The sequence below is a fragment of the Anser cygnoides genome, chromosome 7 (genome assembly GCF_040182565.1).
Source record: "Anser cygnoides isolate HZ-2024a breed goose chromosome 7, Taihu_goose_T2T_genome, whole genome shotgun sequence".
Taxonomy (NCBI): domain Eukaryota; kingdom Metazoa; phylum Chordata; class Aves; order Anseriformes; family Anatidae; genus Anser; species Anser cygnoides.
Genome location: NC_089879.1, coordinates 31,844,402 through 31,868,408, shown reverse-complemented (window position 1 = coordinate 31,868,408; position 24,007 = coordinate 31,844,402). Strand labels below are relative to the sequence as shown.

At 37.6% G+C, this 24,007-nt stretch overlaps 1 protein-coding gene across 3 annotated transcripts in view; it reads left to right on the top strand.

The window, feature by feature from the left end:
• The window catches only part of NRG3 (neuregulin 3), a 406,747-nt gene that overhangs the window by 371,588 nt on the left and 11,152 nt on the right, over nucleotides 1-24,007 (top strand). For all 3 annotated transcript variants that reach the window (XM_067000739.1, XM_067000738.1, XM_067000737.1), the window contains 3 exons: nucleotides 3,062-3,188; nucleotides 10,826-10,953; nucleotides 19,700-19,870. In XM_067000739.1, coding sequence (XP_066856840.1) covers nucleotides 3,062-3,188; nucleotides 10,826-10,953; nucleotides 19,700-19,870 — 426 coding nt within the window. The remainder of the gene's footprint in view (nucleotides 1-3,061; nucleotides 3,189-10,825; nucleotides 10,954-19,699; nucleotides 19,871-24,007) is intronic.

Sequence of the window (24,007 nt, the reverse complement as noted above, 5' to 3'; positions counted from 1 at the left end):
TCTGACAATGACATTAGCTAGGAGGGTGCTGTTGCAGGACAGTTCCTCTCGGTTGCAGTTTAAATTGTGAGCAGGGACAGACATATTGCCATATAATAAGAAATGTTATCATTTATTTTAGATTTACAGAAGAATGAAAGAAAGAAAGAATAAGGTGTTCCTGTCCTTCCTGGAAAGGGCTGAGATTTTTGCTGATGAATAGAGATTCAGGGAAAGCAGACTGGGATTGCCAGTTGGAAGAACATACCGTCAACAACTGAGCATACTGTGAATAAAATGTCCCTCTCTTCAATGAATTTTTTTTTTAGCTGTGTTCCTCTTGGTTTTGCAGAGTTGTAGGGAATAGTGAAGAGCTGGGTTGGAACAAATACCAAATACCAGTTTTGATGAGGTGGTGGGGAGAGCTATTTTTAAAAATAATGAGTAGAAATAATCCTTCAAAGATGCACTCACAGGACTGTAGTGGTTCATATCTTGGGTTTCTTTTATATTATTATTATTTTTTTATCTGCATTATAAATATTGTAATTAAGATTTACTAAGAAGAGTTGAAGTGTGCTTATGCCAGATTCTGGGATCTGAAGTTTGAAGAGTATTGAGAAAATAGACACCTCGGTTCTGTCATGAGATCTTTTCAAACATACAAAGCGCAGCAATTTTAAGATACTAATCCCCAAGTCCCTGGCTGTGGTTCCATCTGGCACTGTCCAAAAAGTAAGTCTCTTGATTGGCCTGACACTACTACCTTCATGGAAAATTTCAACACACCTATAGGTTTTCTCCATACCAGAATCCATGAAGATCATGAGCACTGGCAGGCAGGTAAGGTAGTAGGGTTTGCCCAGTCTAAGGTAGGAGGTGGGGAAGCTGTGGATATGCAGAAATAGCTGGAGATGACAGAAGTTAAAGAAGATTGAAGTAACACGTGCAACTTCTCTTGCCTTTGAAGAGATTTTCCTAAATGCTCTCACTGCTGGTGAGATTTTGTTCCCCATTTTTCCCCCTTTTGTTATTAGCACCATTCCATCAAAATCCTCGGAGATTCACTCTGGCCATACATCCACCTGCGTGTTGGTTTTGTGCCAGTGCCTTGACTCAAACTTCAGCAGGTGACCAGTTATTCTATGGTTCTCTTAGAGGTTCAATACCAGGCTCACCTTCACTATGTGTTGCACTGGGACACTGTCCTCCAAAAGGGCAATTCCCAGTCATTGGAGCCTAAGGGAAGCATTTTGCTTGTCCCTCTTTATCTGCTCACCCATGTGAAGCTCATGGCCCACGTAAGAGTATCTAAACTGGGTTGTACAGAGGCCACATAAAACAGTATTGTATCTGTGACATTGCCCAGTGTCTCAAAGGTGAAAAAAACAGCAAATTTAAAATGAATCAAACCTTATAATGTGTTAGCAGCATTTAATCAACAGATCTTCAGGACTTTTTCATCAGGCAGAGGTATCTTCATCATGCTTACAAGTTATCAAAGCATCTCTCCTGTGTGGAGGATAATCTTTGGGCTTAACTTGATATATCAAACAGTAAACTATTACTAACAGAATGTTGCATGGTCCAGGGGGAAAAAAGTTTATATAAAGCAACTGACTCTGATTTTCTTAGTCTAACAATTGTGAAATACCTGCTGCTAGAAATATGCACTTCCCTATGCAGCATTGTATTAAAAAGTCCTTCTTTAAAATATATTCCGTCTGAGGAAGTTTAGAACTTGAATTAAACACTATGCCCTTCCAATTATTCCTTTCAGAGTAATCAAGAAAGTTAGTGTTAGCAACAGAGGGGAGAGCACAGTAAAAAGAAAATGGGCTGCTCTTTATGGCTGGATTTTATAGATGACTGGTGACTTTATTTTCTTGCTGAGATAACACTTTATTGCAAAGTGTCTGTAAAGTAGAAGACATAAGGATCATTTGTTTTGAAAACAAATATATAAATATATTAATCATTAACTTTGAATTATTAATAATTTCTAGTTTTATAACTGTGCATCCTGCTTTTTGGCAAAATGAACATACATAAACCTAATATTAATGTTAGGTTGCATAAACATTAAGTAAAACTAATTATTAGATTGTTTTTCTCCATAAATTACCTTCTGGAATCTCAATTGTAATGTTAAAAAATGCAACAATGAAGTACTGAATATTCCAGTTCACTTTCATGTGTTTATAAATGTAGAAAGAACTCGAAACCCAGATTTCCCAAATAAACCCAAATTAGATTTCCAAGAGTGCATAATTTGTTTTGTTTTTTCCTGATGAAATCCTAAGAATATCATATGTGCAGAAGAGATTCCCAAAGTCCAATGCTCAATCATACAAACTCTAGAGCTGCTGTCATGAATTTCCTTGGAATTTTATGAAAATGATCGTGTCATAATGCTTTCAGCAGCAAATCACCAGAACTTTTTCAAAATTTTAGTGAAGCCTTTTTGCTAGAATTTCGAATACAGAATGAAGAAAACATCATCTGTTTTTCCTTTATTTCTTATCTACACTTCCTTAAAATTGCTTACTTCCTTCTGAAATTTGGTTCAGCACCAATTGCTGTCCAAAAGCTGTGTGCAGCATAGCAAAGCAGTGCTGCTGCTGGCCAGCGTATGCAAGATACTAGGTCAAGTCTAATGCTACTAGCAGAAATGTTTGACACTTTTTATAACCAATAGGGGTGAATGCCTGCTGTGTTTGCCAAAATCTCTTTCCAAATCCAAGCAAAATGCTTTTTTAATATTCAGGCCTGCATGCAAGCTATTGTTAAGTATGGAATAAATTATCTTTCTTTCAAAAATCTGCGCTAAAACAAGTAGGATGCTATTATAGTAATCTGAGAATAGAAGACATTTTAAACAGAGAAGCTCTTTTCTTCCTCTCTTAAGACTCTCCAGAAAATGACCATTGCATTGAAATATTAGACTGTAGTCAATTAGCTCAGCTGGTTAATCCGGTGCAATGAAGTTTTTAACAGAGAGAACCATGGTTATATAAATATCATAGCTATAGTAGTAGTTCAAACTAGCTCTTTCTTACATACATTTTATTTCTCTCTGCAGGAACCAAACAAAGCAAATTCATGAACAGCTGAAAGAAACACAGAATAGGAAAACCTACAGCCTAAATGCTTCGAGCATGATGGCAAAGTCAGAGTGTATGGCACAAAGCCGAGTCCAGCTGCAAAATGTAAGTAATCCTGCCAGCTACAACACTTAATAGCCTGGCTGTGTTCCTGCTGCTGATGGCAGCACATTGTCACGTTGCTTTTAGCATCTGAGCAATGGGAACAATAATTCTCACCTCTTTCATAAAATGTTTTCTATCAGGCCTGTTAATAGAAAACACCAAGCAGGGATTTTTTTTTATTTATTTTTTTTAAGTTATTTTGATGGGCCCTGGGGTATTTTGTTCGTGTAATAAACCATGCTGAGCCCCCTAGTTTTGCATCCAGCATTGGAAATTACTGTTGGAGAATACCTTAGCTCGTAAGTATGGTTTATAGGTGAAGTGGGGGACTTTGATCTTGAGTGACTTTGAGTTTTCCTGTACAACATGTTAATGAACCTGCATGAAACTCGTCACAGTTAATTCAGAGAAAATTCAAAATCTGGACTTAAATTTGTACAGGTTAACTAGTGCCTAAGGAAGACAGTGCAGATGGCTGGGTCTTGAGTTAAATAAAGGGATTTTTGATACTAGAAAGAGATCAGTTTGTCCAAACTGAGTTCAAAATGTATTTAGTCATGTTTTCAATAGTTATTTGTAAGTTAATACAATCCCACAATAATGAAATGCATAAAGTGAATTTGAAACAAGGAACTTGAAGACAGCTAATTTATCTAGCCCTTGATGCAAATTCCTTTCCAATGCATGCTGTTCTCTTCCCCTCATTCATACACTAAATGTGTATGAATGCTGACCTTTTTTTTTTTTCCTGAACAAAGCATTTAAAACAGTGGATAATGGTCTTGATAGCAAGGCCAAAATTAGAATATATTTTAATAATTAGAATATACTTTATAATATAAACAAATGTGAGCATTCATGCTCACTTAGCCACAGATATCTCAGCTCCAGGTTTACATAAAATGAATGCCTTTTTAACCAGTTGGAGTAAGCTGAACCCCCATGCTGTGACAGAAGAGCTGTTAGAGCACTGCTTGTGCTCACAAGCAGTTTCGTTTCACAGAAGCACCCTTGCTGTCATTGTATGTTTTGTGATTCAGGAAAAATGCACTGTTTCAAGGAGACAGCTAATTTCACTAAAACAGCACAATGACAGTTTAGGGCACCTTCTGCAGTTCTTTAACTTTCATTCAGTCATAGTTTACTTCTTGCCCCTAAAACAAGCTGTTGGGAGTGTTATTAGGTTGTAATGGTGACAACAGAAGGTAAAGCTGTAAAGAGCTTTTTTGATCCTTCCGTTCTAACATACAAAGTAGGTCGTGGTTAGCACTAAGAATATGTTCTCAGGCATTTCGTCACTAATTCAGTGCAATATTTTTTCAACCAAACATCACAAAGAACTACTCGGTGTCTTCTGAGCTTCCAACAAACACATCAACAAGCTTTATTTAAGCCTTTTTCTTTTGCCATAACAATAGTTATAATGGCTGAAGCAGCAGTCTGTGGATTCCAAATATTAGAGATTGAAAACCATTGTTATTCTTTATTATTTTCAGCCAAATTTGCTTTTCAGCTTTTAATGCTGTTCAGATGGCAATTCTCAGTGCTGGTAATTAACACCGCTTTCTAGTTCCTGTGGCAGCTAGCAGGGAGCAGTTTTATCCTTGCCATTAGCGCATTTTCCTTTGGGGAGCAAAAATACTAAGGAAGAAATGCAGAATGACCTTGTGCGGCATGTAGACTAACAGTGCAGGACAATAATGATTTCTATTGTTAGAAAGATTTTAGTGCAGGAATGCATGTAGGCAGTTCATTAAATATTTACAGAACTTGGCAGATTGGAGGAAAAAAAAAAAGGGGGGGGGGGGGGGGAGGCAGGGAGAGAGCAGAAAAGAGCTTTGAAATGGGTCTGAGTGGCTCCCGATCAGAGACCAGAGATCTGCCCTGTGCGTATCTGCAGCCTGAGAAGGAGACCAGGCTCTGGCGAGGGGAGGAGAGCTTTCCCTTGGCTCAAACCTGAGGAGGTGCTACAGTCACTCTGGATGTGATCTCCGTGAGGTTCCCACCTGCAGCTCCCCACCATAGGGTTTGGGGAGAAATCTTGGTTCTTTTCATTCCCAAGGGCCAACATAGAAACTTAAATAAATTAAAGTTATTTTCTGGAAGTTAGTCATCCAGTTAGGGGTTGTTTGGGTTTATGAAATCCTGGAATTCTTCTCCTTTCCTACTCTATGTGCTCTTCTAAAATGGGTAATCAGTCTTGCTTGTATGCCATCATTCTCTTTCCCTAAAAGATTCTCCTTTTTTTTTTTTCCCCCTCCTATTCATGATGGACCTGGTGATGCTTGCATTTTTTTTTTCACCTTGCTTTCTATTCTCCTCTGTATTAGCGTAGACCTAAAAATAGTTGCATAACATTCCTTATTCTTGATGAATATTCTGATGTCTATTCTGAAAGAGCTTTCACATTTTGACTCAGAGGCTGCTACGTTTACTAATAGGTGCACAGATCTTTTCAAATGCTGTGTTGCCCTAGGAAGAAGTTTTACACAGTTCTCGAGACCCAGGATATAGCAGATAGTTTTTCAAGTGGTTTGGGGTTTTAAAGAGCTTGACCAATCTCAGGGAAATACTTTTTCTCCTCATAATTCCTTTCTTCCCTTTTAACCTTGACTGGACTTCAGAAAAAAAAAAAAAAAAGTTATTTAGTTTGAAAGCCCATTTTGAATCTTTAAAATGAGAGAAGCTATGTAAATGTATCAAAATTGTTGTTAAAAGAAAAAAAAAATCCAACCCACATTTTGTTTTTGAACAAAGTATTGAAATTACTTATAAACTTCCATTTTATTCTAGCCTAATTTTCATTGTGCTTACAGCTGTTTTGATTGCTGCAGAAGGAAAAGGAAAGAATTTTGGACCTGAGTCCCTGTGATATCCCACCTCTATACCAATTAAAGCTTCTTTGCAATGGTGTGATTATGAAAACCATATAGAGTGTTAAAAGATCCAAGTGTTTGATTTTAAAACACTCTTCATTTCTTCTGCTGCATCCTAAGCTAAGGGCTACCTTGTTGGGAATCCTTATTTCAAAAGGCAATATTTAAGAAAAGAATTGGAAGTGCAGGACATTCCTCCATGTTCATTAAACATCCATATGGAAAGATTGCTCTTTTAGTTTTTTAAGAAGATTGGATATTCAATTTAATAAACAGGACATTCAGGGAAAAAAAATTACCAGGCTTTTTAGAAATCCCTTAATTTAAGAAGTTGCTTTTTAAATTATTTTTTTCTCCTTCCTTTTCTCTGATTATCAGGATAAACACAAGTGAGGTAGAACAGCCACATCCTAGCATTTTACAGGTCAGGCACCATGAGTAGGAATTATAAAGCCTCTGGTGTTATAGCTTTAGGTAGCCCCCTACTACACGGAGGTATAGACTTCGCTTTACACTCCTGTTCATTATTCTTTTTGTTGAAAGTATTCCCAGAAAGTCTCTGAAGAGCAGCAAATATAAAAACTGTTAAAGCTCTGCAGCAACTGTACTTCAAGAGCTCTGGTAAATACTAACAGGTTACCATTCTGATTTTTGGACCCTCTAAAAATATCCTAAATGAATGATGCCAGCATACAGCACTGTAATAAAGTCGGGAAAGAATAGGTCCACCTGGCATGCAACAGAGAATAGGTTTGCTGCAGTGGTCAGGGACTTAAACCCCGACCCAGCCTGAGCACTATGCCTCTGCCAAATATGAACCAGACAACAGGTCCAGCCACCTTTTACCAGTATAGTCATCCTTAGCAAAGAGAGCTACTCCAAGCACATTCGCATCAAACATCTGGCATTGGCACACAACCTAAATAATACCATGTAAGTATAAATGAAGTAGGTGTCCAAGGAGTTTGAGTCTGCCATTCCATCAGTTACAACCAGCTTGAAATACTGGGGTGGGGTAGGGTGGGGAGGTAGGGAGCAGCAGATTTGCCACACCTCCATTCCTTTTGTGATTTTTAGAGTTGTCATGGCCTTTTTCACCCTTGTGGATTTTAATACCTTCTCCCATGGTAGTAAGTGGATCTATTAATTCCCCATCACTTTCCCTCTGAGGTGCCTAATATGCTTTTCATGCTGTAGCGTGTGGTTTCACTTTTCACTACACTTGTTTCTAATAGCTTGCAATCATTGGCTACAGGTTTCTGATATCCTTACAGCAAGAGGACAAAATATTTTTTTGTGCCTTGTTGCCTTTTGTTGATAGTAAAGTAAATATATATATATATATATTTTTAGTCACTATGATAGAAATGCCATTAATATCAGTTGAACACCAGACAGAAACATTTAACTCTTTTTAAAAAATCACTGTGTTTTTGCCTGAGTTATGATGTGATTTATCAGCAAAGATCAAGAACAAATTTCCCATTTCAGAAACCTGTGACAACTTTAGAAGAACTGTCAAAACAGACGAACTTAAGTTTACTGACCTCTGTATAGAGTGTTGGCAACAGAGCACATAGCATATGGGAACAGCTGTAAGGATGTTAAATATTCCAGCTGACAGGTTGGTTCTGCAATGCCAGCCCTTCTAGAAAAGGCTCTTCACCTCTCTGAGGAATGCTCTCTGAACGTAATTTAAAGCTGAACCCCCTGCACCTTCTCAGTCCTTTTTGAATTGGCATCCCCACATCACCTCTCTTTCAATGCTGTGTGCATATGTTGACATTATTATTATTATTGGAGGGAAAATCAAGGAGGAAGAGATCAAGGAGGGGAGCTTGTTTTGTTTTGCATAAGCCTAGGACAACAGTGTCTAGCTATTATGTAGCACCGGTGGCATTTGTCACCCATGGATCCTAAATTTTAGAAAGAATAGTCCAAGATGTAGAGCAGGGAAATGATGTGCTCACAGTGGTACAGCAGGTCAGAGGCAGAGGCTGATTTCTTGCTTCCCTGCACAGGCTGTTGTTGCAGACTTGTTTAGCTTTAACTAGCAGGGGCTGGAATTTTATTGTCAAAGAGTTTGAGTAATTGTACATAACAGATGATTTTCTCCATGAAACCGTGAAAAATTGAAAATTTGCAAAATGGTTTATTTTTAAATGCTATCATTATTCTTTAATTTATTTAGCCATATGCATCAGCATTTCTCAGTAATTGCTCAAACAAGCACAAATAATTAACCAAGAAGACAATAAAACCATTACAAATAATAATACAGATAAGCTTTCAGTGATGCTTCCAACCTCCTGGAACTGTCCTTTGAAAGTGTTTCACAGCTTATCCTCCACAGTGGCTGTGTGCTTGGCAGCTCAGGATGGGCAGCCTGGGTGAGAACTGGGCTGTGGGAGCAGCAGGACAGGCTCTGCTGGCATACACATGGGTAGCGATCCCCTACCCGCTTCTGGGAGCAATGACTCCTCTGCTGCTGTAGACTTCTCCCAGAAACCTGAAGATGTTTTCCTCCAGGGGTGGTCTCAGAGAATATGGCACTTACAGTTAAACTAAAGAAGAGTAAACCCAAGTGTGTTTAAGTCTATGTATGATGTGTGATACGTCCAAATAAATTCAATTACATTGATTGCTCAAATTCTCCGTATATTTGCACCCTCAGTTCAAATTGTGATTGACCTTATCATTGTAATCAACATTATGGCTGTTGTGGTAATTGATAAGTGGTGTTTCTGAAAATTGAATAAACGAAATGGTTAGCAGGAAAGAAGCACCTGTACCTGGGCAGTGGTGGGTGTTGGGTGTCTGGGGCTGTTTGCTAGTCAGAACCAGCTCATGTGGGGTCCTGTTTTTCCTCAGCTGTGAGGAGGAAAGACTCTGTATGCGATCCCTCCAGCCCACATCCACTCTAACTGTGGATGCGGCAAAAGACATAGCTTATCCCTACATACCCTCTATGCTGAACTTCATAATCATGGTCCTATAAGCCATCTGAACCTTCAATTTAATATCATGAACAAACATGAAAAAGAACAGAAACAGCTTCCTGGTGCTAATAACCCATGTTTCACATAGCTCAAATTGATTTATTCAGGTCAGAAATATGTGTCAGTTCTGCAGCTGGCAGAATAACTATTGAAGTTTAAAACTTTCACAGACATGAGCACCTTAAAAGTCATACTTCTGTCTAAATACTTTATCTACAATGGTTATAAGTGACAACTAAGATCATAGTAGCTGAAAGAAATATGAGTGGAATATGTTTCCTCTTATTATTTCAGTTGTGTTTACATTGTGCACAGCAACTTTTTGCATATTGCCACTTTATCTTCAAAAGCATGTAAGCAGTTATTTTGGCCCTGTTTCTGTGGATATTTAACACAACAGAAAGAGGGAGAGGAGCTTAGGAGGAAAAAAAATGGAGATGTTATTTTATCAATAAAAACTGGTCATGAGCAGTTTGAGTAGATGTGCTGAAACTGCATTTAACCCAGTTAAAAGAGAGTAATCTTGTCATTCTTTCCTTTATGATTTTGCTGAACTCGGGGGAAATGTAGATAAGAATAAATGGGAATCAGAAAATAATTATGTATTTTAGGGAGTTCTTCCTTGGTCTTTTGTTGAACAAAGTCATTATGAAAAAGATCTGTGCTGTGGCAGAAATCTTACTATCTTCTCCACTGTGTTTTGTTTTTTTGTTTGTTTTGTTTTTTTAATTTGTTGTATTTTCTTTTTGAAATATTTAGTCATGTAATAGCATCCACAGTACCAGTTTATTGTAAAGATAACAAATATCTAGTACTAAAAATACAAATGCAATGCATAGAGAAATGGATTAAAGAAAAATAGACCAATTAGGTTTACTGCAGGTCATCACAATACAGCATAAAAAATCTGCAAAGTGCAATATTTTCCATACCTCTGTGGAAACGTGGGTTAACCACTCATATCTCTGAGATACTGCCCAGTAACCATGAACAACACTGATTTTTCTTTCAAGCCAAAATGCAGCTTTCTTATACTTTGACTTCTTGGCTCTATTCAGGATCAGAGACACAATTTTTGCTGAATTTCCAGTTGAATCACAAAGCAGGAAGAAGAAAATCCATTCTTGTTCATGTCCAGTGTCTGCTTTACAGACCTTTGCGTCTCCCTGCGTGCCCGGAGATTGCCCTACGCCTACAACTGTCACAAGAAGAATTATGTTTACACTGATATTACTAGCACAGATACTCCCAGGTCAAAAGTTTCAGGTGCAGATTTGTCCAAAAGGGATGTCTGGTGCTACAGATAGGATTCAAATGTTTTTCTTACTTATCTGATGATACAAAAGCTGTTTCGGTTTGGTTTTCATGGTTATGCATATTGATGAAAGCAGTGTTTGACTGAAATCACCAAAGGAGGTGCAGAACATCCGCTGAGATGTGTTTTGTGATCTCAGTCCTTGCATGGACAGACACAAAAGTAGGCTTTTATTCAAAGGGATCAGTCTTCCCTGTCATTGTGGGAAGATTAGTCAGTAATTTTGCTACCAATGCAGATATCAGTATTCTGATGTGTAGAAGATAATGGGGATAACAAGTTTTTGTGCTCTTCACTTATGTAAATAGCGAATGGATTATATGCAGTGCCTGATTTTAATTTAAAAATGCATTTTAGCACTTCTAACCAATTTCAGTTCTGACTGAATAACATCAATGATGTATTTTGCTTTTCATGTATTAATTAATTTTGTTCTCTGTGCCACAGTACTCAAAACCAGATAGGCATCCTGGGCCTGTTCTGGACAAAGTTATGGAGTCTAGCTTTTCAGGCCCTCAGTCTTTCCCAGAGGCCTTGTCTCCTGACAGAGGAACCCAGCCCGTCAAGCAACATAGGTAAGCAAATGGCTGTCTGATGGCAGGCTGCCGAGAGATGTTGCTGAACTGGTGATACACAGACAGGATTATTGTGCTCCGGGACTGGGAGATGTGCGGAACCGTACGATACTAACAGAGCCTTAGCCTATTCATTAAGCAGATGTCCAAGCATTTTCTTATCTGTGGACATAAAAGGCATTAACAGTGTTCACCAACTACATTTTGCAAAAGTCCTAGAGGAAGCATTAAAAGACACCATCCCACCTATAGAGACAGATCACCAAATGAAATGGTAGTTTGAGAAACCATTAAAAACAATACTTTTCTGCTCAATGTTCCTGAAGTTAATGACTTATTCTCCAAAGAAAGGCATGCTTGCAAACTTCCAGCCTTTCTCACTGTTTCTTTAAACAAATAGTACTTGAAATTAATAATGACTTATTTGTGAACATATGGTGACTTTTGAAAACTAGTCCTTAAAAAGTTTGGATGCACGGTTTTTCCAGTAGTAAAAGTAGAAGAAGGTCAACCATCACTGGGTGGCATTTGGGTTAGAATTCTACTTTTAGCCTTTCTGTGTGAAAAAGAGTGCAGATGCTTCATTACAGGACTAGAAACCAAGCTTGTGATTGGTATAAGCAGTATTGTTGGGGGAATCGTAACAATAATGTGTTTCAGACATTAGACTGAGACAGAAAGAAGGCTGAGAAAAATGAGATCAGAATTTTTTTTGCTAGGTAATATGAAAGGAAGGATTTATTAATTTTTAATTAAGGACAACATTTTAAGGTTACTAAAAATAGTCTCGGATTGCATGAGTAGTAATCTAACTGGCATCTTGTGTAAAGCCGAGAGGGCACTTTCATTGCAACCTCCCAGTCATTTTGAATGAAAAGAGAAGAAACAAAAAACCTACCAAAATGCACCATATAAACCAGGAAGGGATATTTGGGCCCTACCTACATTTATCTTACTGAAGCCTTTAATTTGGCATGAAAAGTAATACCAAATGTCATGTCAGATCCACTTATTAGGGCTTCTTCCTCATTCCACACAGATTTTTAATACAGGACTCATAATTTTACTGAGCATTAGAGGAAATCTGTAACTATTGTCAGAATGCTTTCCACTTGAAGCTTTGGGGTGACTTGTTATCTCAATTTAGTCAAAAGGTGAAGTTTAGAGAAAAGACAGTGACATTTACTTACCTTTAATAACATGATTGCAACACTCAAACTTGAAATTATGTAGGTGCTATGTTACTACATTATTAAGCTTAAAAATGTGGAAATAAGGACTAAAAAACTAATTTCTTGTTTATGACTATCTCTTAAAATGAAAGCTGAATGACTCTGGACTCCGTTTTCCATAGGGAAAATAAAGAATAAGTCACGCAGAATTTACAGTGAATTAATGCAGAATTCCAAAGTACTTATTTTAACACCTTTGCGCACCAAAATCTGTTTACTGAGGGAAAAAATATATATTTTTATACTTCCAGATATCAAGCACTGGACTAAATTAAGAGTCTTTTCTTCAGAACCGTTTTTAAGATGTGGAATCACTAACTTGATTTATAAAGTATTCTTTTTGTAGTTTTATAACTTAAGATTTATTATACAAGGGCCTCACTTTATAAAACATGCAGCAGACTTCAACATGTCACTGACTTGTAAGGCTATCTTTGATTATGCATCATGTGACAGCTTCCTAAGTTATTCAGTTTCTTTAGTTTCTAATTACTGTTCAGTATAAAATAGCTTTTTTTCCCCCTCCATTTCATTTTTGTGATGTCCATCTAATAAATCACAGTCTAGGTACAATTAGCACTTATTTCTATATTCAAATAAGGCTAAGTGGTTAAACTTTTTTTTTCTTTTTTTTTTTTTTTCTTCACTGAGATACATTTTGTCCTAACCATCCCTTCATTTCATTCCATTGAGGTGTTTGGTCTAATCTAAGCAGTGACATAGGGTTGAAGTGATACTAGCTGAAATTCTTAGGTCTCCCTAAAATGGACAATTAGAGGAAAATAGAGCAAATGTGGTATCTTTTCTTCAAAACGTGAAATGAGCCTGGAAAAATTATAGCAGCTCTGCAGGTTCTCTATTTTACGCTATTGTTAAGCTATTACTGCTCTATTTCTGCTCACTATGGAAGTATTTTGTTCCACGACTAGAACTGTTTTTTCTCTTGGTGCTTCCAAGGGCATTAATGATGGGTGATTATTTCTTAAATCAGTAGCTGTCTGTTCACAGTTTCTAAAACCAATACAATTTTGGCCTAGCAGTAAGACTATCAAGGTAGGAAATCATCCTGGGTTGCTGAAATTTGACTGGCAGAGATCATCTGGTTATTTCACTCAGATTACTAGATAATAACAATTTTCTCACTCTGCCAACCTCAGTTGCATGCAAGGAATTGCAATAGAGATGAAAGATTTGAATCACCACTGAATCTTACTCCAAAAATATTTCTTCTGTCTTATGCACTGTTAATATTGTAGAAGAATTTTACACCATCTGTTTACATATGTAAAACAATCCATAATACTCCTAGAACTGGAAAATAACAAGTATGTTTAATGAGTAAACTTACTCAGTATGCTCAGAATTTCATCTCAGGTCATCTGTTGGTTTTAGTAAGAAAAACCCCTGCTGTCTTTGTATCTAACCGATAGAAACAAATTACGGTTTTGTTAACTATGGGACCGATGTGTGATCCCTTTGAGTAGCAGTTTTCTTGGTAATTAGTCATACTGACTTTCCTTCTTTGATTCATTCGTCATTGATTTTAGAGGGATTCATTTCAGAGAATGCTTTGATGAAAGCCAAATGCAGAGGCTTTCAATTTAAAGCAGTTGTATTGTCTTGCAAAGGCACCAAAATACAATAAATTTACTCCAAATTTTAAAATAATTTGTGGTTGCATTTTCGGTGAATTTTTAACTCCATAAAAACCATGCTAAAGCCATGTTTTAGTCTTAGCAAGCATTTTACTCTTTATGCTCTCAGTATAATTGATTTAGTTTACATTAAATGAAATGGTAAATCTAAGCTATTATGTAAATAAAGTTATTGGGTTAAAAAGAACAAATATTGATAAACTAATGCAACCAAGGAAGCCTGAGAAGGGAGAAAGTATAAAGAATCTGGTACTCCCCACCCCACCCCCCCAAAAAATTTTTTTAAAAAAATACAGTTTTCTGGAAAAGTTTACTTTTAAAAAAATGGCGTAAAGAGATGAGGGTGTAGGCAGAGAAACAAAATATCACAGAGAACAATAGGTCATGCTTGAAGTGAACATTTCCAGAAAGCACTGAGATTTCACGATTACTGGTGATTCTGAAAGCAAGTAATTAAGTGTTCTTGCTGTATGAGTACTAGACAGAAAGAAGCAAAGCTGATGGTGGGACAGAGATTATATATGAAGCAGTTAGGGAAATTCTGGATGAATGTATTTCATTTTTCAGTTAGGATGATTGTTTGAGGACAATGGTAGAACAGCAGTAGAATAAAACATGAAAATAGACATTATTGACAGTCAAAATGGAAATAAAATGCAGAAATCAATGCCCTTCAGTGAGAACATACTGAAGAAATTACTTAAAACTTAGGGTAAATGTAGATAAGGATCTAGATATGAGGTAAAAAATAAATCAAATAGCCTTAAAGAGTGGAGTAATGCAGATATATCAAAACTCTGCAGTACTAAATACAAGGTCAGGCATTTGGGAACTAATAACAAAATTTTCTCCTATATATTGAGAAACAAATGGGGAAGAAAAGGTTCAGTTTGTGCTACTTGGTGAAAGGATAAACAAGTCACAAAGTGACACAGGTTAAAAGGTAAATGGGGTGGGAGGAAGTATTAGTTAAGGCATTTCCATCAGAAAGTCAGAAATTTTAAAACTACTTCATGAGACACTTTTATCACTGCATTTGAATATAGCACGTATACACACCATGAGCATGTATAGAATGTATACAATATAGCATGTATACAATATAGCATGAACACACCGGTATTATCTTGTGTATTTAAAATGGCCTCCTGATTAGTATGGGCTCGAATTGCTTGATGAGCTAATACAATAAGATGAGGAATGAATATCTGTGTTCCATAGAAAGGATTAGAGAGTCTGTCTTGGTGTAGTAAATGAAAACTGAAAAGAGTATATGGCAGCTGTTTATAAATACATCAGAGAAAGCATAAGGAGAAGTAAAAGACGTATTGAAAATGAAGCACTATGGTGGCACAATGAAAAATATGTGTAGATTAGATGTTTTCCTAAAGTAGTCTCTGGTGTCTTGTTACACGATTAGCTAAAACCAGGTTGGATGAGGCCCTGGGCAACCTGATCTAATGTGTGGCATCCTGCCCGTGGCAGGGGGCTTGGAACTAGATGAGCTTTAAGGTCCCTTCCAACCCAAGCTATTCTATGAAATGCTTGGAATATAGGATGTTACCAAGATAAAAATAAAATAAAATAAAATAAAAAGATATAACACTGATAAAAGTTCTCAGTTTGCTTATGTCACAGCTTTTTGGCATAATAATCTCCATACATTCTTAGTATTACTTTAATCACATACAGATTTGTTGAGGTTACAAAGTGATGTTAACTTTCTTCTTTGGGGGCTTTCTGTAACGCAGACTCCAGTACAAACTCACTCTTTTTCTGTCATCTCGTTCTTGTTAGCAGTCTGCCAAAAGGACTTCATGATACAGTATTATGCTGCCACATGGTATTTATTGAGAGATGCTTATGTTCTCAGGTGGAACAGATCCTTTTTATTAAAATGGAAAACTGGTTGAAAGTCTGTATAGATAGTGGATCTGAACAAATGTTAGCTATAGATAGTGTATTTAGCCTAAAAATGTGGCTCCCGGGGAGTATCAGAAAATGCTGTTCATGTGACAGCTAGCTCTGTCATTGGGGTATACATTTACTGTTCCTGTCTTGGAAGGGCAAACAGCACAGCTTTCAGCCCTAGACAGCAATGTTTGCATCTTGTTATCAGTACAGAATATCGTATGTAATATAATATACCTCTCTGTATAGTTTTTGCAGGTACAGAGCCAGGGTATTTACAGTCAGTTTTAGAACTTCCCTTCCTTCCTCTGCTTTGCATATTTCTCTTCATGTATCACAGCTTAACAAAGTTTTTTAAAACAAAACCACCAAAACAGCAAGCGTGTAGATGAGCTGGTTAAAAAAAAAAAAAAAAAAAAAAAAAAACACGAAAAGGGAAGAGGGAACATTTCAATGTTTTTAGCATCTTTTTTAGCATCTTTCTCTTGGATATCTAATTCAGAGCGGGACACCAGGGGGCATCTTGAGAACATAGGGAAAATGTGAAGGCAGAGACATAGAAGGAATACAAGATGTAACAAGGAAGAGGTTGATGGGAATCAAAATGATGTGACAGTGCTGTCATCACAAGGTAAAACAAGACTGAAGAGGCAGGAAAAAAAAAAGGAAAAGGAAAGAATAAATAAAATAAAGATAGACATTGTTTTAAGCAATGTTTCTGTAGCTCCATTGTCCTTATTAAATAAGAAGGGATTCCCATCTAAAGTTTTAACATTTTAATTGTGCTCCTCTTGTTAATGCTTTTCATGTTCCTGTTAAGAAAGGTGCTTTTGAATGTGTTCATAATGAGATGTATAATCAATTTTGTTTACTAATTAACTAAAAAATAGTACAGGATGATTCCCAGAGTTATTGTAAATTCACGACAAGTTGTCTCCTCTTCGTGAACAGCTAACACACTTGGGAGTTGCCTATGTGCCTTGAGAAGAGAACAGTCCACTTTCTGAGACAGTCTTTGTTTTAACTCAGTAGCTTTACTCAAAGAAAATTTCACACAAAACAATTTTGTTTCAAACCATTAATTGTGAACCATTTCAAACCTATTCTGATTTTTGTTATTCTTGAGTAATCAATTAATGAATTTTGGAGACATATCTGCTACAGCTTTCCTTATTGGTCTGCATTGTTGAACAGCTCAGTTTCACAGACTGGTCTCTCTTATGTAGGTAGACTGGAGTACAGAGCAGGGATGAAACTATAATGATGACTAAAGAAGGGTAAACTACCTGGAAAAATTGGAAAGATCTTGTTTGCCTCAGAGAGGGGAAGGCTTCACATTGAGCAATAGAGCAGAAGCATGAGAGAGACTGTATTAGAGTTATTGGAGGAAGAGTATTCGTAGCACAGTTGGACAGTTTGGGGAAAAAGGAGTCACATTTTCATAGAACTTTTAACAAAGATTCTTACTATCCTAGGTTTTGGTGCTTCAAGAAAAGACCTGCAGTATATGTTCTGCAGCTTGCAGCTGCAGTCTGTAAACATTTCCCAGTATTTCATAGTATTTCATAGTAAGTTTGCCTTGGCCGTGCCTACAAATGATTTGTGTTCATTTTCACCTCCTTTTTTCAGTCAGAAACGCTGGAAGCCTGAGTGAGAATTTAACATTAGCAACAATTTGGTCACTCAAGGCTTGTCGGTGCTGCAGCTGCTGTGGTTGCAAGAAGATGCTGGCCTGTGCCAGGTGATTGCAGCCCAACCGATGATTGCTGCTTTAGTGGGATGGAGAATGTGGCAGCAGAGCGCGCAAGATGAGTTTCAGTGCAAGCTGATGGAAGTCTAGATAGGTTTAGATGTTTTAGAAGTTTAGATGCATCTTTGCTGCAGATTATACAAATTATCTCAGGCGTACATGTATGTGTTGCAATTACGTCTATTACAGACACAGCATGTACATGAATTTGCACGTGCATGTTTTCAGATGAGAGACCATATGCTCTCATCCAGCAGCAGGGAAGATGCACAAGAGCATCAAACCAACCACAATTTAACAATGCCTTTCTAGTTTCAAGTATCTGCAATCAGTCCAAAGTTTGTTAAGTTATAATCAGGTTGTTGACTTTCCTAGTACATTGATGAATATACTGCAATCAATAATAATACAAAAAAAAAACAACTAAATTTCATTAGCCTTTGTGAATTATTCATTCAGCTGCATCTTTTAAGACTCCCTGATCTAATAATCTGTTTCCTGAGCAGAAATTGTCAATTGTTTTATGATGTGGTAATGTTATTTTACAGAGTAGGAACTGTATCTCACAGTTTGAACCCAGCCTTCCAAATTGAAAAGCCAGTACTTCAGTCCAACGTGTTTTTTTGTTTCAAATTTTTTTGCAGCCTTCATAATAGCTAAGGAAAAATCTATGTAAGGAAGCATCAAAAATCCTCGAGGGAGTGCTATTGCTATGGGTTATTGATCTTTTCAATGAAAAAACACCAAGAAAGTATAAGCCTAATGAGAACAGAATAGAGACCATAATCAAACGTGGGTAGTTCGAGTAGAGCCTGTTGGGTTTCTTTCTTACGTTTTGACTTTGAGGATAAAGGTTATGTTTTAACAAAAATGTATGTTCCAAGAGAATTTGTCCAAGATAGTTAATCCAAGTAAGAATTGCTTTGGGAGTAGATATGACCCTAACTATAAATAATGTTTCCACTAGGTATAAAATGCAGATTGCTATTAAGTCATGTTATAATAGGAGAGGTAAATATAGGAAAAGTCTTTTGCATAGCTGAACAGTGTCAGAAGTTAAAATTATTCACCTAACCAAGGATAATAATTCTTACAATGCATCTATGAAACCTCTACTAAAACATCATTAAGAATGTGACAGGATCTTAGATAATACACATTTCTGAGACTGGGGAGAGGAGAAGACCCAGAGAAGAGGAGGAGAAGAGTGGCCCAGTCAAGAGAAAGAGGGAGTAGCTGGAAAATGAATAGCTAGTCATGCTGTGCAGTGCTGTGACCTGTTAACAGTATAAATAGGTTATGTTTTGACATAATTGTGTGTTCCTTTATTTTTCCATTAGAAACAGCTGGATTTATGGTTAATATAACACAGCTATGTGGATTCTAGACACCTTTTAATTCCTGTATGACATGGAAAAAATCATTCTTTTTCCAAAACGCTATAAAAATGTTGCTTACAAAAGCAATTTTCTAAAAATAAGTAGAAAACTATTACTTTATCAGATTACAGTTTATATTTGATATCACATAAAGAAATATCTCTGTATTTGTCGATACATGTACAAACAAGAAAATCGATGTATATATTGCAAACATATATCAATGTATATAAAATAATAAAATGATATCAAAAGAAATCGTGCCAAAATGGAGGAAACTTGCATTGTATATAGTTTCTTCAAGCTGGAGTTCAGAAGCTTCATTAATATATTTTTTCCAATTTAATGTTGTTGTATCAGCAAGCAGGACCCCTAAGCTGATAGGTGACATAATGGGCTTTAAATTTAAGATCTGATTTTGAGTTCAGCTCTAGGTATGATGAAGCTCTGCTGTTTATTTTCACTGTCTGAGGGTTCAACTCCTTATACCAGGATTATGGTACACAGCATGGAGAAAAAAAAAAAAAAAAAACGAAAAAAAAAACCACATCCTTCATCAAATATGAGAAAACATTTAATATACCAGTCAATTACTTTCATTCCTAGAAGGGTTGTGATCTATTAGATATGGCGTAAACAGCAGCTAGCTGTGGATTATAGCAGTAGATTTCCTTAGAGAATTTCTGCTGACATCGTAGACTGTCACTGCAAAGTTTATAAAAACCGTAATCCATGCATTATTAATTCTGAATCTTTACTTTGCAGAAGTTTACGCTTTTGCTGTGATAATTTTTACTGTACCCTTGATGTTGTTCCTAGAAGTCTCTCTTCATGCTGCAGCCCAGGACAAAAAAGTGGGATGCTACATAGAAATGCCTTTCGGAGGACTCCTCCCTTACCTCGGGGTAGGTTCAATGGAATTACAGGACCAGCATATCAACAGCTAGAAGAGTCAAGGATCACAGACCAGGACACAATGCCTTGTCATGGGTAAGTAATAAAATAACCATAGTGAGGTAGTTTGTTAGTGAATGCTTTAGGTAGTTAACATGCTTAGCCATTTGGTCCTTCCAGCTTTGTTGTAGTGTACTTTGGGTCCAGGGTTCATAGTGCTGAAAGCAGACAAATATTTTTCACATACTGGCTGGCGCTCTGGAGGGTAATGTGCTTTCACCTGGCTGGCTGCCCTTCCTTAGCCTTTCAAAGCATGTAGGAGTTGTGATCAGCACCAGCTCTAAGTGACTGGCAACACTGTACTCCACAGTACTGCTTGGAAAAGTAGTTCTAGTAACTTTTACACAGCACTTTCTTCCATCAGTGCTGGACAAATAAGAGGAAATAATTCAGAAGGCCAACTTTCATGTTTTTTAACTAAATCTTTGTAGATCGTGTGTTCGCTGTAGACTGAAGACCAACCACTTCATATGGGTTTGTCTTTGAACACACACAAAGAACCCGATATTCTTCATTTTTTAATTCATCTCCAGCTGTACATAAGGTCTGAATTTCAGAAGTGCTTCCGAGCACCTACAGCTGCCTTTGAAGTCTTTTGCAATTGCTGAGTTGTTTTTCATAATATTTACATATCCCTATAGATTTTCAAAGACTTCCCAGAATCATTGCAAACACACTACGTGTACCACTAGAAGGAATGTCTGCAGTGGGGTGTAACAACCCTGGTTTCACTTGAACATGCTAAGGATGTGCACCCAGGCAGGCAGAGGCAGGCAGCTCACTTCCCCCCAGCTGCTCTGGCCCCTCTCCAGCCTGCAGCTGGTGTCCCTGCCTGTGGTACCTTGAGGGAAGGTGGTTAGCTCACTAGATCTCTTGTAGCTGCCTAACAAAGCTGGCCACAGTAACTGGGGGAGGCAGACCAAGAGTGGGGCTTGCCTGGATGGGAGAAAACAAACCAGCAGGAGCTTTGGGTTTCTCTAGACTTCTGCTCAAGAGTTCAGATTTGTCTCATACTTCTTTCATTTGTTGCCGTTTACTTCTTCAAAGGAAAACAAACAAACAAAAAAAAAAAAAACCACTTGTTTATTACTTCTTACAGTAAATATACTTTGTTCATTTGTACAATAACGTATCCATGATTCCTTAAGAAAATTGTGACTCTGAACGCAAGCCTTACTGTTACGGGTAGGCTACCACATGGCAGTGTCTTGCAGCGCAGGCTGTGAAGAAAAGCTGCAGCCTCTTCCAGGTTGAGAAGTGAGGTAGAAAACACAGCAAAGTTGTCTTGTGTGTTAGCTGTATTTACTCCTCCCTAGGAAATCAGGGTGTGATATTACAAGTATCGTCTTGCATCGGCCTATGCTTGGCCTGTTGCCACTCTGCAAAAGGTTGATTTTTCAGCCGCGCTGTGAACCCTTCTAGCCTCAATCCCTGAAGCACTTCATCCTTATTTTCTGCACTGTGCATGTCTGTAGAATTTCACTTTCTTCCTACTGCCCCTAACGGTGGGACCTTTCCTCAGAAAGAGCCCTACGAATACATCAGCAGGTGCTGTAGTGACAGGCAGTCACAGCAGTATGTGTCTGTCACAGGTATGGTACCAACATCCTTAAACCAGTCCGCATGAGAAGTAATTATAAAAATGTCAATGTTAGTCATGAAAATAAAGGCAAATCTTTGATCTTGCTTTATTACAGTGTTTCACTAATGATGGCTTTTACTAAAAAGAAGTCTTTAAAGAGAGTAACAGTGCTTTTTGCATGTGGCACAGTAATGAAACACTCTTCAACCAAAATATAAATACACAACCTACTTCTGAACAAAAATAAAAATTGATTCGCTAATTCTACTTTCTGTGAAATTCTTCTAACCAGAACAGTTTTTCCCTAAATCTGTTTCTTACCATCTGAGTATCACCCAGTTTCAGACTGTTGGTGTTCTCAATAGTTTTCCAGCCCAGCTAAGCAGGTTCCCTGCCCCTGCAGAAGCTGTGGTCCTTTTGCTGCTGTGAGGAAACACCAGCTTTCATTATTTGCAAATCTAACATTTGCAGAGTTCAAGTCAAATACAACTGATACCAGTCAATTTATCAGTATGCTACTCAAAGCAGCAGAAAAACCTGCTTGAAATGAGGGGCTTAAGGAAAACAAACCATCTCCATGGCACTCGCTTTTCAGAGCCTGATGAGCATCTCAGGGTGGCACCAGTGTGCACGCAGGGAGGTGGACAGCATTTTGAGCCCGTGCTTTCAGTAACAGTTGTTTGCATTACTTGGTGTTAGCTGCTAGGAGTAGTGTCCTGTGTCTGCAAATGCGTATTTATACAGGTATAAATGTGTTTACAGATACCCAGCGTGTGATATGTACCGGCAGACATACAGGTGCATGTGCTTACAAGGCTGAACTGAAGCCTGTTAATGCTGCTGCAATGACTCCCATTCATCACAATGGACTTGGCCATCAGGCGTATGCAGTGAGCACCTACAGCAGCAGGGCTTACAGCAAAGCTGCTTGTGCTGTGCTGAGTAAAACCCATTTTGAATTTTAAGTTCTGATCCCTTCTGTCTCACTTTAATGTCTATTTTAAGGGGCAGTATAATTATTATTATACTTCTTTCAGCTTCATTCTTTGATGCAAACTCTTGAAAACTGTGTAACCGATATTTACTGTTGCGGATTTATATATGTTTGCATTTTTTATTTTGCTTGGAGGAAGGGTGGACAGAGCTGCACTTTGAAGTACATGCATATGCTTGAATTTAGTCAGACAGAAAATGTTTTTGTTCTTTTTTTTCAGATAATGATACAGATATCTTTCTTAAGGGAAACTATAGTTCTGGGAAAGTTTAATTACAGGAAAAAAAGTAATTATGGTTCTGCACTTATAAATGCTTATTGAAACTTAAGTCTCAATCTATTGAAAACAGCAACAGTCTGGTGTCACAAGTAGAAACATGGACCCATTTGTAACCGAAAGCTGGCTCTCACATGGCTCAGAAGTCATATCCCTACTAGTTTAACACATCGCTTGTTACACACTATATGCTTTAATTCAACCTCAGTCCTCCTTTGAAAGCTCTATGAGCAAAGGACAAAAACATATAATTCTGGCACAAATTTGGTGCATTGATCAAAAAAATCTATGGAAATATGCCAGGCATTATGTTACATGTTATTGTTGCTGCCAATTAGTTTTCAAAATACCAAGAACAATTGAATCCCTTTTGTGGAACTGCAAAATGTTACTGTTTTCTCACCAAACCCATTCAGATAATTCCATCTTTTCTTAGTTTTGCTCATGTATCATCCATATAATAAATACATCCATTGCATGTGAAATTCATTAAAAAAATTCACTCCCTTTGTTTTCAGGGTGCAGCCCAGAATATATTTAGGGCCTGAATTACCAAAAAAGGGAATATCGCAGCTGATGAGATCCCTCCAGCTATAGTCGTTTGAACAATTATATAATAAGCAAATGCAAAGGAAACAAGAATGGGCACAACCCACAGGTCTGCACTTTTTTGGTTTCCTTTTTTTTTTTTTTTTTTTTTCACTTGTCCTCCCTCTGGAATACTTTTGCTGCTCAGTTTTTCATTCATACTGATTCTTAAAAACTGTTTGAAAAGGCCCTTGGTAAATGGCTAGAAGTGTGTCTAAGCAGAGAACAAACATAATTAACCAAAAGCTGAGTCCCACCTGGTTCGGCCATAAAGCATGTATAGCATGTACAAGAAGCACTGTTGCGTATCCTCAAAAGCCACATACTTCATTATTCCCCTGGGTCCCACTTCCCAAAGCAGTATCTCATTCCATCAGATAGCAACAAGCATCACAATGCCTCCTCCTTATCAGAGCTCCCAGCTGTGGTTTATGGTCTGCTGGGGAGGCTGCTGCAGAGCTTTAGTGCAGCGGCTGCACAGCAGTGCACGCGTGCACGTGTCTGGGCTAATGTGCTGAGCAGTTGTACAAACACACTGCCACCATAGATGAGCTAATTACAAGTCAGCGGCGCTCTACTGGAAATGAGCCTGAAGATATTTACTCCTCTTTTTTCTGTCTGACAGCTTACCAGGAGGATGGGGCCAAAGGAAACCCTTCCACTTAATTAGCACTGTACGCTAATATCAGACTGCAGCTGTTTTGTACGCTTTAATTCCTGTTCCTAAGTTCT